The sequence below is a fragment of the Grampus griseus genome (genome assembly GCF_964374135.1).
Source record: "Grampus griseus genome assembly, chromosome: 11".
NCBI lineage: Eukaryota > Metazoa > Chordata > Mammalia > Artiodactyla > Delphinidae > Grampus > Grampus griseus.
Genome location: NC_139005.1, coordinates 56,042,547 through 56,060,489, shown reverse-complemented (window position 1 = coordinate 56,060,489; position 17,943 = coordinate 56,042,547). Strand labels below are relative to the sequence as shown.

Below are 17,943 nucleotides of genomic sequence, written 5' to 3'. Positions count from 1 at the left end.
CACATCTGTCAACTTCTTTAAGGATCCGTTTCTTTCACCATAAAAAGTCTTCCTCTCAGGGTTGCATGAGGGACCAATGAGTTGAAGGAAGTGAAAGAGTTTGTAAAATTTCAAACTCTATAAACAAGCATAATACAAATGGAAGAGTGAGAAGGAAACTTCGAAGATGGGTTAGGAAAGAACTGGCAAAATAAGGAACTGTAAAAATTGGTGGCTAGGTATGGATTTTGGGGTTTTTTCCCAACATTTCCATAAATAGCCAGTAAAAGGAGAGCCAGGTCCTGAGCACGGTTTACAGCCCTGTCGCCCTCACCACCATGAAAGGTCCATTCAGATCTTCACACAGAAGCCTGCTTCTCCCAGGGGAAGGGAGAGATATGTGTGTGTCTGTCTTATGCCCATGTAAATAAAAAGAAGAAACAGTAGTACTCCAAATGCTTCTTAAGGCACAGCACTTCTTGAGATGTGTGGATAATAGTGTCCCTCTTCTGGTCCATCGGAATTAGCCTAGTCGCGCTAATAGCTAGCTCTTACACTTTTATATTCGGGCACAAAAATCGTCCCAAAGGACATTACTCTCAGCAGAAGAACCTTGACTAGTTGTTACCTTGTAGAATTTATAAGAAATAGTTTGTAGGTGTCATTTCTGCCTCTTCCTGCATATAAACATCTTATGTGACTTTACAGATTTGTTTCAAAGCAGCAAGCTTCTCTAACCCACATGGGAAGAAAAAAACGAGGATCCTTGTCTCCACGCTTTCCATCCACAGAATCCCACTGCACACACAGAATGCACATGGGCCAAGAGAGTAAAATTCCCATCAAGATACTCCGATCTGCTTTTGTATTGTTTTAGTATGCACGAATAGAGAAATAGCTATGCAAATTTTAAAAACTGTTTCCATACATGCTTTTATAAGCTTTTAAAAATATTAGTTCAACTAGGATATTTTATAGGATGTTAAACAGTAATATAGTCTTTCGATTCTTTTGGGGTTCCCAACCTTTACTTACTGATTATCCACAGACAAAAATAATAGAAGTAATTAAAAGCTTTGATACCTTTCAAAGAATTAGGGAATTTAGTTATGTGCTTCAAAGCCAACTTCTCAAACCCTGCCAATGCATGGTTGAATAACCTGTTTGAGGTCAGCAGATAACATTTTTCATATGTATTTTACACCACCCTAGCCTTTTCCGAAAGACAACTGACAGATCAAAGAACTAGTTTTCTTACAGGTAGAGCATCACAGAATAGAGGTAAAATGAAACAAGTTCTCTCTTTAAACTGAGTCTGCAGTGTCCCAACTTCAGAACCTCTTACAGATTTACTATAAAATTAGGACAAGTGCTGTAGACTAGTCAAGAACAATGATAACAACTTATTCCTTTCAGCTTTGATTCAACCTCCAAACAAGGAATGCCCACTAACCCTTAAAGATATGGTATTAAGTTTCACTGTTCTGTTTTTTTCTGAAAAATGTTGATTTCAAGACCAACATGGAAAAGCTGAACCTTTTGCAATAAAAAGAAATACTCAGTACTTTGTCCTTTGTTGCTTGGCAACTAAAGGCTATAAATGGGTTTTATGATTATAAAGGCTCTGGAATTAATGTGAACACGAAAAGTTGTAATAACTCCCTGGGGACAGGAGTGTTTCTTTGAAAAAAAAGTATGAATACATATATGTAGCTTTTACTCATTCTTGTTTCAAAATAAATAGAGCAAGCAATTTTGTTTCTCCACACTTGCAAATGTTATAATAAAAATCAATAACCATCATTTATTGCATCATTTTAATATTTTATCATTAATGCTCACAACGCCAAGAGGAAGGTGTTATTATCTCCATTTTACAGGTGGAGAAAACTGAAACTTACAATGTTATGTTATTGGCCCAAGGTCACAAAATTCAGAAGCAGAGGAATCAGGATTTGAACCCAGGTCTGCCTGAACTAAGGCTTCTGCCATCAAGTGCATATCATAGAGATTTCTAGGAAGCATTTTTCTTGGCTTCTAATACTTGAGGATATTGATCATTTTAATCCCATGAGAGCGATACTATTTCCAATTACCAAGTCATATGATGTTAGCCTTAGAACACATTACTCCCCGTTGCTTTACATGACAATGGTTTCTTATATTGCTAATACCAAGGTGTCAAATATTGGGGTACCATCTTACTGGACTTTATGTCTTGAGCCTGGGTACCAAAAAGGACAATATTGAGAGTTAATATTTTCTACTACACTTCTGAGCAAACCCAACTTCCTAAATTCCCTCTGTGGATTCTTGTTTTGCATCAAGCAGTACTACAGGTCAGTGTTGGTGTTCTTATATCTTTGCATGCTTATTAGTAGCCTTATCTTTTGAGTTTCTGTAGCTGCCTGCTCCATGAACATAAACCACTGCCTTTTTACTGCTAGCACTTCATCTTATGGTGCCAGAGCTGGGCTTTGCCAAAAAATGCCACATGGCACTTAAGTTCCAACAGCTCACATCCCAGAATAATTTCATCTATACAATGGAATTACACGCACATTGTCACACACACACACAAGAGCTCTGGTTATTTTAAGAGGAGCCATTAAGTTCCAGCTAACTTTGCAGATGCCCCCTTGCAACCTGTTTGGAGGACACTGCAGAGTGGCAAGGAGCACAGGCCTTTGGAGAAAGACAGACATCTGTCCAACTCTAAGCTCTGATACATAATAGCTGTGTCACCTTGGGCAAGGTACAAACCTTTTCTGAATCTCTGTTTCTTCATCACTAAAATGATGATAACATTATTTGCCTGTTCATTTTGTTGTACAAATTAAGAATACATACAGCTAAAGGCCTTTGTATAAGGTCTAGCATAAAGTCAAGCATTCATTAAATGGTAGAGGTTTCCTTACTGATCACAGACGGCTTCCGGGAGCTCCATTAAAAGAATAAACATTTTTCTTAATTACAAAAGACTGATAATACTGTTTCATTGGGCAATAACTGTAGGTCAGGCACTATTCAAAGTACTTCACGTATATCATTTTACTTAATTCTCATTTTTCTCCTATGAAGTAATACCTGCTTCATTTAATAGATGAGGAAACAGTCTCAGAGAGACCCAGTCATTTGCTAAAGCAGCATCTCGAGTGCATGGTAGAGGAGGGATTTGAGCCCAGGGAAATCTGGATACAAAGCCTATGCTCTGACTACTGTGTCGCTCATCACCACACATGCAGGCTGGTGTCGGGAGCTCAGAGACAGTGTGCATGATGTGCACTGGTGCCCAGTTTCCAGAGTTGATATGGGTGGCCTGTGAAATGCAACCTCAGAAATGGGAAAGACACTGTGATCAGATAAACTCCAAGATCATTCCTGCAACCCAGGGTCCATTACCTTGACTGGTTTCCTGGTGCCTAGATCTCTACTTTTGTCAAAACTAGAGAGTCTACTCTTCTGTTTTTCTCCTAGTATCTCCCAGTGACTCCCAGGTAATGATTATGAATCTCAGCTATAACCCATTTTGAGTTATAGCCTGAACCTCTCACAGAGGGACTGGGTTTTTGAATTCTCTCCATCCCCAGATAGCATCTCTGCCATGTTTCCTACTGAACACTACACCATCTCCACTCCCTTCCTGCTAATAAAGAGTTCTTTTTAGGGGAAACAGAGTTATCACACCTAGGGGAAGATATCTGCCATGGGTCACAGATCTAAGAGTAATCTACATAAAAAAATGTTTATGAGGAGCTGCGATTTCCCCCCCACCAGAGTTGATTCTGATATTAAAATATACATAAGGGGCTTCCCTGGTGGCACAGTGGTTGAGAGTTTGCCTGCCGATGCAGGGGACACGGGTTCGTGCCCCGGTCCGGGAGGATCCCGCATGCCGCGGAGCGGCTGGGCCCGTGAGCCATGGCCTCTGAGCCTGTGCGTCCAGAGCCTGTGCTCCGCAGCGGGACAGGCCACAACAGTGAGAGGCCCGTGTACAGCAAAAAAAAAATATATATATATATATACACATAAGAAAAGGAGCACAACCTTTGTATGATGCAATAAAGGTGCCTGCCTTTCTATCAGAAGTTTTGGTCAAGAATCTCTTTGACTTAACACATATTTAACAAATATTTCTTTTTTTTTTGTAACAGCTACATTCAAGACAATAAGCCTGCATAGATAATGAGACAAAGTCAGGTCCTCACCTGGAGGTACTCGCTATCTTCTGGGGAGATAGACAAGTAGACCTATAAACTAAACCTCAGCGCGAAAGGTGCACATCCAAAGGTACGGAAAAAGTGCTGGAGAAGCATGGAGAATTTTGCTTCACAGGATGAAGAAGTAGGAAAGTGCATTTGGGGCAAACAGCACAAACACCCAGTGTTATAAAAAGGTGTTTTTAAGAAACCATGAAAAGCTCAGCATAGCTGGGGTATAGAAACATTAATAACAATACTGATGATGATGATGGTGATAAATATAGTAACTGAGATACTGTTCTGAACCTCATGCATATTGAATCACTGAACCTTCACAATAACCTTATTAGATAGGTAGTAGTAGTATCTAATTTTATAGATACAGAACTGAGGCACAGAGAGATTAAGTAACTTGCCTAAGATCACATAGCTAGCAAGGGGCAGAGTCAGGATTAGAACTCTGGCCTTGGAACAAGCTCCTATCCACTACATCAAACTGCCTCTCACAACTGTGAGGATGGGGGAGTCTCAGAGATAAGGACACTGAAATGTTACCTTGGGACCATATGCTAAGCTCAGGCAATGGAGAGTCAACAGAAATGTTTAAGTAATGGCGTTCACGTGAGCCAATAGTGAAGTGGAAGGTGGTCAGCTCAGGGAAACAAATTAGGAGGCTCTTGCAAGAGGTGACAATCCAAAGGGGAGGCTGCAGTTGAAAACATTTAGCAACAGTTTGGTAAACAATTAGCTGTAGAGCATGGGAGGAGCCCGTAAGGGTGACACCCTGGTTTCTAGTTTGGGAGGTTTGGTGAACACCGAAGGGTGTATAGGAAGCAGCGAAGACTGGAATCAGGGAGGGGAAGGATAATGGGTTCCACTTTGAACGTACTGCTTTGGTGAAACTAAGGCACACTCGGCACATACGAGTGTACATTAAACACCTGTAACTATAGGTCTGGAATGTGGCAATAGGGTTGGGGAAATGCTGATCCATGGGAGTAAATGAAACCATTCAGGGTGAGTTTTTGGTGCTCAAAAATATTTAAAAAATGTATCCTGTTTCCAAAACAGGACCCTGGGGCAGAGAAGGAGGAGGGTGTACTAGCGAGCGCCCCTGAGAGGTAACAGAGACACTGGATGAGAATCAGAGGCGAAGATGCCATGGGATCAAACAGGAAAGTTTCTGTGAGCTAAACGTCGATGAAGAGAGGACACCAGGAGGATGAGGGCCGACGATCTTTAATACGATCTAGCAATTAGGAGAAATTTCAGAAGGGTAAGTTGGAGCAGAAGCCAGAGAAGATTGGGTTGAAAAGTGAATGGGATGTGAAGAATGAAGAGAGTGGGTATTTTTCAGAGTTTGGTGATGAAAGGGAGGAGAAAGATTGATGAATATTTGGAAGGAGAGGTAGAGTCAAGGAAAGAGATCTGAATCCCTTGCTGACCCACAGATAACTTAATTTCACTATTGTTCCCCTGAGGAAGTTCTGTTACTCTCTCCCTTCCCTTATATACATCAATTTTTTAAGGTATCTTTTAATTTAACCTAATTCCAGAATCTTTTTAGAAGCAGATAACCAACAGATGTTGACCCACTGCCAGGGGCTTCCTCCTATCAAACTGGGCACCACCTGGACCCCTGGAAGCATCTCTTCAAATGCCACTGATGTGGCCCCAGGGATAGAAGGAAGCCCAAAGTAGAGGAAATAACCACTTTTCCTGGCCAGGTCAACTGCTCAGGGAGACGGCATCTGATTTTCTATATCCACCATTAAAACTGAGAACAGACTTTTAAGAATTTGCTCCCTTTCTGGTTGCAGTATACTTTTATGGTGTAAATGATTACTGCTACTGTTACAGCTCAGAAGATGATGAAACAGGGATTTTTTTCATCATTGCTTTTTTTTAAAAAAAAATATTTATTTATTTGGTTGTGCCAGGTCTTAGTTGCAGCAGGCGGGCTCCTTAGTTGCAGGTCGTGGGCTCCTTAGCTGTGGCATACAAACTCTTAGTTGAGGCACGTATGTGGGATCTAGTTACCGACCAGGGATCAAACCCGGGCCCCCTGCATTGGGAGTGCAGAGTCCCAACCACTGCTCCACCAGGGAAGTCCCTCATCATTGCTTTTAATCACGTTATCAAATCTCCCTTTCCCATCCCTTAACAACATTTTGAGTAGAATCTGTTCCTAGATTCTTTGATTGTTAAAGCATGCTCCAGTCCAGAATCTCCCGCCTGGTTCAGAGCACACCCTCCTCAACTATGGGCTGCTCCAGGCAGGGCAGGTGAGAGAAGCAGCCTCACCTGCCCTGGGGCTAGAGCAGAGTTTCTAAGCTCTTGTGGGCCACAGACCTCACTGATCATCTGATGAAAACTACAGAGACTTTCCCTATAAGTATGTGCCTACACATATACACATTTCCACCCAATTTCAGAGGGTTCAAGTCCCCTCCAGAATCTCATCCCAAATTAAGGACTCTGAATAGAGAGTAACTTTTTTTATGTCAAAAAATGTAAATTAATATCAGGTAGTGGTGATAGGGACAGTCTGCAGATGGATTTTTTTTTTTAAACTTCCTAGCAGATAATTTGGCAATACCAAAGACCAAAATTAAAAAAAAAAATACTATGTTCCAACAATTATATTTTGGGGAGATTCATACAAAGTTAATAACTAAGGGTTTGGGGGGAAATTGTTATAATGGTATGTATTTAACAGGGAAAAACCTAGCACAAGCCTACATGTCCAATGATAAGAAATGGTTAAACTATGGAACATCTCAAACAAAGGTTTTCCCACATGTACCTGGGGCCTGAAAACGGGAGAGGTGTTCTCCTTGCTCTGCATTGCTGCTTCCAGATCAATTTTCTTCCTCCCTCCTTCACGAGCTTTGGTATATGCCAATGACCAGGCCACCTCCTGCTAATAATAGCATCTACTAACCTCTCGGTCACTATTCCTTTCTCATTGAACATTCAGCATCTGGTACCTCCCTCCCTCTCTCTAACACTACTCCTGCCATCGCTGCTGGTTGCTTCAACATCCACCCAATAATATCACAGCCTCTCAGGTTCTTAAACTCCTCATCTCTCTCCTACCTCAGCCACCACTTCCCATGACCCTCTCCTAAACCTCGGCATCACCAATAATCGCACCATTCTCTGAAATCTCAGTTTCAAGTGTCATGTTCTTTGACCAGCTTGACCTTCCCGACATTTATACCCCTACTCTAATACCTTCACCTACTGAGATCCTCTGCTCATGAACCTTATCCCCACTTTTCCAAACCTCTTCATCCCCCTTCCACTCCTTTGTTACCCAGCTTAAATTCCAGGGTCCATCACTCTAATTACTCCCTTGCAAAGACTTGTAAGTCCCTTTTCTTCTTTCCACCTGTGGAACTCACATGAGAAAATCCTGACTTTGGTTAAACCCAATTCTTCACCCACTCCAAGACTGCACCGAGTAGCTGAATGTTACTGAGAAAATCATACAAATGTAGTGACTAACCTCACTTAAAGTAATTAACCACAAATCTCAAATGAACATGGCACTGTCTAGCATTCTTACTATTTCCTGGCCGATTTGCTTTTTACTCTGTGTAGTGAGTTGAAAAATGGACCCCAAAATGTATGACCACTCAGAACCTGTGAGTGCAAACTTAACTGGAAAAGGGGTGTTGGCAGGTATAATAAAGTTAAGTGTTTCAAGATGAGATCATCCTGGATTAGGGTGGGCCCTAAGGGCAATGATGAGTGTCCTTGTTAGAGAAGTGACAGATACAAGAGACCTATGGAGAAGGTGATGTAAAGATGGAGGCAGAGATGAGAGTGATTAGTCTACAAGTCAAGGAATACCAAGGATATCATCAGCACCACCTGAAGCTAGAGAGAGTCATGGAGTGGATTCTTCCCTCAAGCCTTCAGCGTTTGTGGCCTTGCCAACTCCTTGATTTCAGACTTCTTATCTCCAGAATTGTGAGAATAAATTTCTGTTGCTTTAAGCCACCTGTTTGTGGTAATTTTTTTATGTCCGCCCTAGGAAATTAATACACTAACTAAGAAGATCATTTCATAATTTATCCTCCCTCCTAAAGCCCCCAACAGTCCCCCACCACACTCCCACCACCTGGCTTCACAGGTAAAGCAGAAGTAACCTGTCTCAGCTTCCCACCCTGAAACCTACCACACTACCTGCATGTGTTCCAGATACTCCTCTTTTCCTCCCTTGCAAGACAGTAAGTGTTCCTGGTACCTAAGGGCAAGCTCTCTCCACCCCATCCTCACCCACCTTCTCAAGGTTCCCCTCCCACAATTATCCCCCTCCCTCTTCCGCATCAAACGCTTATTCCTCCACAATGAATCATTCCATCTGCACATCAAGCTTTCGTATCTCCCGTCTTAAAAACAAAATTATCAAGTAAAAACCCTCTTGCCTCTGCACTTCCTCTGGCTATTGCCGCATTTCTCTGCTCCTGGCACAACAGGACTTCTCAAAAGCATTATCCATATTAGCCACTCACCTTCCATTCTCTCTTCTTCCCCTACTGCATGGAAACCACTTGTCACGGTCACCCACAACCTTCCTTCCCAAATTCTATGCTCAATTAACTGGCATTTCAGAAACATTTAAAACATTTGACCACACCCTCTTTGAAACACTAATCTTTCCTAGCTTAACACCACACTCTCCTGGCTTTCCTCCCACCTCATTTAACATCCTTAGCTGGTTGCTCTCACTTGGGTCCCTAAATGTTATCGTGGGGTCCTCTTGTCCGACTCCCTTCTTAGTGACCTCATCTAGTCTCAGGGCTTTAAACACCAACCATACGCGGATAACTCCCAAATTGATATCTATAGCCCAGACCCCTCCCTTGGGTTCCAGATTCAAACATCCAACTGCCTCGTCATCACTTCTGCCTGGTTCTCTAAAAGGCAGCTAAAACGTAAAGTGTCCCAAATGAATTCTTGATTTCACACATATGCACATGCACACACACAGACACACACACACACAAGTGCACTTGCACCCATTATTCCACAGCTGAATACATTGTACTAAATCCACCGATTATTGACACCAACACCTAGGCATCACCCTTGATCCTCTGCCTTCCTCACCCCCACATCCCATCCATCTGCAAGTTCTGCCTGTTCTCCTGCTTAAAACCCTCCACTGGTTTCCTATCACACTGAGAATAAAAATCCAAACTCTGACGTCATCTTCGACCGCCCACCCCATTGTCATTCAACACTGTCCCCTGCCCCTTCCCACTCCAGCCCTGCCCCTAACCACTCCAAGCTTAGGGACTTCACACTGGTATTCCCTTTTCCTGGAATGTTCTTCCTATGGAGGATTATGATTCTATACCCAGTACATAGTAGGTGCTCAATAAATAATAGTTATTATTAATTAGGTTTAGATCAAGGGTTAGCAAACATTTTCTATAAAGAGCCAGATACTATTTTAGATTTTGAAGGCCATAAGGTCTCTGTTGCCACCATTCAACTCTGCCATCACAGCATCCAAGCAGCCACAGATAATATTTTTTTTAAAATTTACTTATTTATTATTTATTTTTGGCTGTGTTGGGTCTTCGTTGCTGCACACGGGCTTTCTCTAGTTGCAGCGAGCAGGGGCTACTCTTCGTTGCAGTGCGTGGGTTTCTCATTGCGGTGGCTTCTCTTGTTGCGGAGCATGGGCTCTAGGACGTGTGGGCTTCAGTAGTTGTGGCTCGCGGGCTCTAGAGTGCAGGTTCAGTAGTTGCGGCGCACGGGCTTAGTTGCTCCGTGGCATGTGGGATCTTCCCAGACCAAGGGTCAAACCCATGTCCCCTGCATTGGCAGGCCGATTCTTAACCACTGTGCCACCAGGGAAGTCCCACAGATAATATTTAAATGAATGAGTGAATAAAACTTAATTTACAAAATCAGGCTGCAGGCCGGATTTAGCCTGTGGGCCATTACTTTCAGACTCCTGCTATAAATGAATAAGTAATGACAAGAAGAGATGTTTCCCTCTATACTCCATGAAAAACTCCATTATTAAAGAATATAAAGAGTATGATCCCATTAAAAAAAAATACACACAAGATCAACACCAAAATGTGAACAGCTGTTATCACTAAGTGGTGAGATTACAGGTGATAACTATTTCTTGTTTTATGTTATCTATTTTTTCCACAATTGTCCATGTATTCAATGTTTAGCTTCCAAGATATTGTGGAGTCTTCCAGAAGCTGACTTCTAACTCCCAAGCTGAAAAGATGACAACATCAATAACACCAAAGAAGGTGGTGTAGTCTTCTCTTAGAAGCGTCTGTCTGAGTGATTTTGCTCCCGGATTCCCTCCAGTTGCTGATGACGTTGGCAGTTCTCAAATGTAGGGTGTGTGCAGGTGACAGAAGTTAGCTCTGACCTAGTTACAGCACATTTTAAATTCTAATGAAATCGGCTTCACCTTGGGGATCCCAGCGTGAAAGAAGAAAAGGGATTTTTTTCCTCAATGGCACCAAGCCCACGCCTCTTTGTTCTGGATGCTTCATGACAATCAACACAATTTCTAATCACCTGCCAACATCAGACAGACGTGTTCAAATAATTATAAGCAGCTTGCATGATTTGGGTTGTTCTTCTTGTCCCTGACGTATTCTCATTCCCAGTCCCCTAGAAAGTCCATAATGTCTCCAAAAACAGAAACAGAGGTGGCCTCATCAATAAACAAGGAGAACCTGCCTCTGTGGGATAATTTCAGCGTTTCTAGGATGCAACATGATGTCTAAAATTCCACCATTAGAGATCAACCAAACCTACTCTTCGAGAAGGTAATCTTTTTGACTTGTATGATCAAAACGACTTTGTATTCTGTGAAAGCACATTGAATACAAAACTCTTTAGAGATGTAAGGTGTCATCAGATCCTTTGCCATTTGTACCTTCTGTGCAAACTCAGGTTTTATTGGGACAGAAGAAGAGGGCATAAAGATGCTGGTTATGTGAGAGGGTGAAAAATTGGTGGTCTTAAAGTGAAAGAAAGACAAAGACTGAGAGACTGGCCGGAGGCCAAAGATACCCTTTACCTGCAATACAGTCTTGCCCAGGGCCAGCCCTCTACACTGCATTCAGCTGCTCAGAGCTTCTGATTCCAATCACAGGAATTCAGAAACATCAACCAATCAGAGTTGGTTTCACTTTTGGAGAAGTAATACACAGGAACCACATAAGACATTTACGACTTTACCTCTGGTAATAATGGAATCTGGGGCTTCCCACAAACTGGCAGCACTTGTCTCAGTGGCCTCTGTTTGTTTTATTCACTGAACCTTTCTGCTGCTTTCTGCTCTGCTTACTGGGCAAGTTTTTCTTCTTCCCATATTTGAACTTGCTGGGTGCTCCGAACCTAGAGTTCAAACTGTTGAACAGAATAGTCTGTGCACTGTTCTTCATTCATTTTTATTCTATAAAGATTACTGTCTACTATGTGCCGGCACCATTTGGGCACTTTTCCAAGCTACATCCCTCTTGTGCTCAACAATTCTACCAACCCTCCCTTGAAGCCTCTCTAGATTCATTCCATCTGGGTCAGTCCCTTGAGTCTCTGCTTTTCTGCTCCAGAATCTTCAGCATTTTCTTCATTTTCCCAAAAACTTGACACCTCCATCATATTCCTGTACAGCTCATGGGTAGCAGATGTTTTTGCCTACCCTGCATCCCTACCATCCTACTTTAAAAATAGCTAACTAGAAATTTAAATCTCAGGCAGAGAGAGGAGGGCAGAAAATACCTTGAAGCTTGTTTGACAGCAGCTTCCTAAAGGGACTGTTCTTTCTCTTAGATCTCAGGAGCTGTCCAGTGGTTCCTGCCCATCCACAGCTTCTGGTTTTAGGAGCTACCCCTCACCTCCCAAACTTCAATGGGTGAGTGGGAGTTTCTTCAGCTAGTTTCTCTCTTCTGCTTTCATGTGATCTCTTCAGGAGAGTCAGCCCTCTGTGTCTGCAGGTTCCACATTTGCAGATTTCAACCAACTGAGGATGGAAAATATTTGGGAAAAAAGATCCCAGAAAGTTCCAAAAGGCAAGACTTGATTTTGTCACATGCTAGCAACTACTCACATAGCATTTACATTGTATTGGGTACTAGAAATAATCTAGAGATTATTTAACATGTACTAGAGGACGTACACAGGTTAATATGCAGATACTACTGCCATTTTACGTAAGGGACTTGAGCATTTGGGGGTTTTGGTATCAGAGGGGATCCTAGAACCAATCTCCTCCCGGCTTCCAAGGCACAACTGTATGTAGTTTTTCCCACTCTGCTCAGTCAGGGCAGGCATCTCCTCTTTTGCTTTCGTGATAAGCCAAAAAGCATTTGAGAACCTACTTCAGGACTTTATGAAGAGGATGAGCTAAACAGCTTCTCACCAATTTAGAAAGTTCCTTTTTAAAGATTAAATATAATGAACAATAAAATATTCTCAAATTAGTTTTTATAAACTGTTCTAAAAAGCTGGGAAATAAAAGATGAATCTTGCTATCACAGTAGCCCAAAAGAAATACCCATAAGGAACCAAATTAAGAATGTAAGGTCACAGCTATGGAAAACAAGTGAGGTAAACTGAGGAATGGGATTTTCCATACTTCATTTTCTATTCCTTTTTTACCTGAGGGGTTGCTGTAAGAAGTAAATGAGGTAATGAATGTAAAGTGAATGGAACAGTACTTCATGCATGGTAAATGCTCAGCAAACATTATTAATCTGGCACAAACTTAAGATAAAACAAAGTCTAAGTAAATGAGGTAATGAATGTAAAGTGAATGGAACAGTGCTTCATGCATGGTAAATGCACAGGAAACGTTATTAATCTGGTGCAAACTTAAGATAAAACAAAGTCGAAGTTAACTAACTTAAAACTTGGCTAGTGTTAAAGGATATATATTTTTAAAGATAAAATCATGACTCATGGGCTTCCCTGGTGGCGCAGTGGTTGAGAATCTGCCTGCCAATGCAGGGGACACGGGTTCGAGCCCTGGTCTGGGAAGATCCCACATGCCGCGGAGCAACTAGGCCCGTGAGCCACAACTACTGAGCCTGCACGTCTGGAGCCTGTGCTCTGCAACAGGAGAGGCCGCGACAGTGAAAGGCCCGTGCACCGCGATGAAGAGTGCCCCCCGCTCGCCGCAACTAGAGAAAGCCCTTGCACAGAAACGAAGACCCAACACAGCCAAAATAAATAAATAAATAAATAGCGTTCCCTTTAAAAAAATAAAATAAAATAAATGTTAGCTCAATAAATGTAAATCCTAGCACATTAAAAAAAATCATGACTCATATAAATGTAAGATGAACACATGTCAAAGATTTTTATTTACTTCATGAAGGAAGCAGGAAGATGTTACAAGTGGTTCAAGGAGAATTCAAACAGCAGAGCTAGATCTAGGTATCTAGATAGATAAATAGAGATAGATCGACAGATGTATATAGAGATAGGTAAGCAGATAGATAATCTAAATCTGGCTATGCCATGGAATGAATTTACAAATAAATGGAAAACTGGGTTTTACTGAAACTATTGATCCCCAAAAGGAGATAATTCATTTACATATCTATAGACAAAATTCATTGCATTGATATCAATTATCTACAATTTACAGAGTTTCAAAATAGCTCTAAGACAATAAAGGGTGAAAATCCCATAGAATCTGACAGCCCAAAGGACATGATCCAGGTACAGTTTTCTATGGAAGACACCTAATAATCTTCTTTTTCATCCATTTCATACAATTTTTCTTTACACAGAAAAGAAACTCTTAAACAGAGGAGTTTTGTGTAATTAAACCGTCTCCTTTATGTAAGAAAAACTGACTATGACATCATGCATTCCAACTTTGAAGCACTGAGATAATAAAGTATAAAGAAGAAAATAAAAATCCCCATATTCCTACCACTAAGAAATAACTACTGTTAATACTTGTAGTGTATTCATCCAATTGTTTCTACATATATAGGTATGCATGTATGTATATATAGCAACTGTTTTCACATCAGTTTTAATGAACTTTGTTCTAGAAAAATACATATATATTCAATTCTATTATATATACCAATTTGTAATCTGCTTTTCCCCTTTATATCATAAACACTTTTCCTTATTATCGTCATTTTTTTTTTTTTTTTTTTTTTTGCTGTACTCGGGCCTCTCACTGTTGTGGCCTCTCCCATTGCGGAACACAGGCTCCAGACGCGCAGGCTCAGCGTCCATGGCTCACGGGCCCAGCCGCTCCGTGGCATGTGGGATCTTTCCCAACCGGGGCACGAACCCGTGTCCCCTGCATCGGCAGGCAGACTCTCAACCACTGCACCACCAGGGAAGCCCATCATTGTCATTTTTAATAGCTACAAAATATTCCATTATATGAAAGAACCATAATCTATTTAACTAATCTACCACTATTAGAATTTTAAGTTGTAACCCATTTTTAGTTATTAGAAATAAAATAATGTGCCTCTCCTCTGACAACCTTTCTCTTGCAGTGGTATCAGCTTTGCTGAAAAAGCCAAACATTTCACGTGGTATCTGAGTTTCCAGTGGATGTTGGGATCCCTAGAGAACTTGATCCACCTCTTCTGCTTTAGCTAATGGGCCTACCTATTGCATCAGTGGCAGGCAATAGAATGAGGTTTGCCAGCTACCTGGAACCACGCTTTGTTCTCATCATCTTCCTGAGACACACCATAAAGATTCAGCATGATCAGCATGAGATCTGATGTTCAAGGCCATTTAATTTGTGATGATACTGTCAGTACAGATAGTTTTTAATACGAAAGTGTTCATATGAAAAACATATATTATTTAGGATTCAGATTCTTAGAATGAAGAGTCTGAGAAAGCAAAGCAAAAATAGTTTTCAGGTGGGTAATAAATTACAAAAACTTTTCTTGCTTTTCAGACCTTGATTTTTTATATGAATTTGCATTTAATTAGAAGCTGACGTATCGACAGGAGCACAACACAGAACAACTGGCCCTCCTCATGAGAATATCAGATCCAGTCTTGCTGTCCTCATTCTAAGGAATATTTCAGAAAGGAAACCATGATCTAAAGGAAATGTCTCAAAGCCCTCCAGGCTATCATTTAAAAGATGTGGTTGTTGGACTTGGCACACCGTCAGTGATCGATATTTGCTAAACAAATAATAAAAAATAGACAACCAGCTGTGTGACTTTCGGGGGAAGGGGAATAACTTAAGTTAGTGCTTCCATTTTTTATTTCCAAAACTTACCACCTTTTCCATTTATTCATTCAAAGATAATGTACACTGACTATTTTATTCTCTTTCCATGGAGAAATTACTCCTCCCTAGTTAAAAAGGCTTCCAAAAGAGCCAGAGTTTAGTTTGGGCTAAGAAAGATACTATAATAATAATAATAATAATAATAAAATAAATCAGATTTTGTAATCAGCTGTACAGAGGACTTGTGGAAACTATATCCCCAAAGACTTCTGAAAATAGCATAAACAAGGACAGTATAGTGACCCTATAGGTATAACAGCACTTCCAAAAAACGGAAGGTAGACCAGATGAACTTTTCAGGTCTTCTCTAGCTCTGTAAAGAAATCAACTAGACTTTGTGTATTTATAAAATCAATTGGTGGTTTCCCGAAAATAAAGCAGATATAACTGTAGCTTGGAGCTTGCTACCTACTGCTCAAATGAAAGTTACATAGGATATAAAATCAGGCAACAACAATTAAGCAACATTAGTGTGCCTACTGTGTGACCCAAGTGGACACACTGACTTGAGCACTGTCAGAGACAGAACATGATGGGATGGATCATAGGGCTGAAATAACATCATAATTCTCTAGGTCTCATATTCCTTCTTATCCCATGTGGCAAAATCCGAGCCACAGAACCTACTGTATTGTACTAATTTCTTCTGATAGTGACGTCACTGTTTCTTTGACATAAACACTCTTTAGTGTTCGATACAATATGGTGTTGGGTCAATTCCATTCACTCTCTAAACGTCTAGTATTTGTCAGACACTCTGCTAATCACAAGAAATGCCAAAAGCACTTTCTCCATATGCTGCTAACTGCCCTCTGGATTCTGTGAGTGAGCTGGTCTGCGCTCAATTATTCTCACACTCCCTCCTGGGAAATACCTGGAAATGTGCAAAAAGCTCTGGCAACATTTCCCTTCCCGTGGAAGTCTGAGCATGACTAACTGGTAAGGAACTGCAGCTGCACTAACACGCAGTCTCCCAATGGCTCCCTGAAAGGTGTCACAAGAAGGCAAGCCTTTCCTGACGTTTTCAGCAGACCCACCATGAGAATCTCAACCCAACTGAATATGAGAAGGGGTACCACTATTTCAGGTTTTTAGGAAAAAAATCTTTGTAACCATGTCCTATAGTAAGCCTTCGCTTGGGGAAAAATATATTTAACCTCAAAAAAAAAATCATCATTCAATAGTTACACATTTTTAAAGTGTTGTGAAAAACAAAGATGGAATGGGGGAAGAGGTGTTCCTTTACTGTTAGGCTGTTTTGTATTTAATTATATTAACAGAAAAACCATCTTAAGTAAACTCTTACATTTCTCCTGTGTTGTATTCAATAATTTGAGAGATAAGAAAAATCTAGTCTTATGAAACACAGGGATTAGAAAAAAAATCTAGCACAGGACAGGGACAAATTCTAATAACATAGGTATGCTGACCTCTTGATTCTTTTAACAACTAAGCTGTAAGATGGAAATCCTGAATTTTTAAAAATCACTGCCTATACCATTGATTTTTTTTTTTTTTTTTTTTTTTTTGCGGTACGTGGGCCTCTCACTGCTGTGGCCTCTCCCGTTGCGGAGCACAGGCTCCAGACGCGCAGGCTCAGCAGCCATGGCTCACAGGCCTAGCCACTCCGTGGCATGCGGGATACCTTCCGGACCGGGGCACGAACCCGCGTGCCCTGCATCGGCAGGCGGACTCTCAACCACCGCGTCACCAGGGAAGCCCTATACCATTGATTTTTTGCTACAAACACAGCAAATAAACATGCACTTCTGACTTCACGACAGTTAGTACAATAGTATTTCTTTCAAAGCCCAAGTGAATTCCCAAAAGGTAAAGACAGTGATAGTAAGCAGTACCATTTCTCAGATGTTGGAAACGGGCTTCTTACCTTCGAAGAACTGCTGTAGGGCCTCGTTTTCGCCTACCACATCCATGGTGCCGTGGTCCTGGTAGTTACTTCCGCACAGAATGATTATCAGACCTCAGGAACTAAGTGCTGTCCTCTCAGCTCGAAGCCTACGAATGCTCTTGAAAAATGTTCATTTTCTTTTTACTGGAGTGAAGCATATCTTCAGCCATCAAACTGTGCCCAAAAAGATGGTTAAGTTTTCAAATGTGATCACAAAACCAGAAGGATATGTAACCACGCAAAAGAAAAATTCATGAAGAGGGAAGTGGTAGAAAATCCATCTCTCTATAGGGAACTGTTTCTACTCTGCCTTTCGTCTTTGTTTTAAGGACCTTTGTCCTTAGTGACACATGTAATTACATAAATGGGCAATAAATACATAGCCTTATCTCCTATTTGTCCTTTTACACCAATATATTTATTTCTCTGCCTCCATCAACCAGATCGATTTAGCTACAGCCTAGCAAAGATATAGGGGGTTTTTTTTCACCTAGAGAAAGAGGGCAAATCAATATAATCACTTTCATAGATACCGAGGCTTGTGATAATGAAAAGTTAGG

General features: G+C 41.1%; 1 protein-coding gene across 2 annotated transcripts in view; it reads right to left on the bottom strand.

Moving 5' to 3' along the window:
• MYRFL (myelin regulatory factor like) overlaps positions 1-17,447 on the bottom strand; it is a 115,389-nt gene extending 97,942 nt beyond the window's left edge. For both annotated transcript variants that reach the window (XM_082665822.1, XM_082665823.1), the window contains exon 1: positions 17,363-17,447. In XM_082665822.1, the coding sequence (XP_082521948.1) occupies positions 17,363-17,408 (46 nt within the window). In that variant the 5' untranslated portion in view covers positions 17,409-17,447. The remainder of the gene's footprint in view (positions 1-17,362) is intronic.
• Between the last annotated feature and the right edge of the window lie 496 nt (positions 17,448-17,943).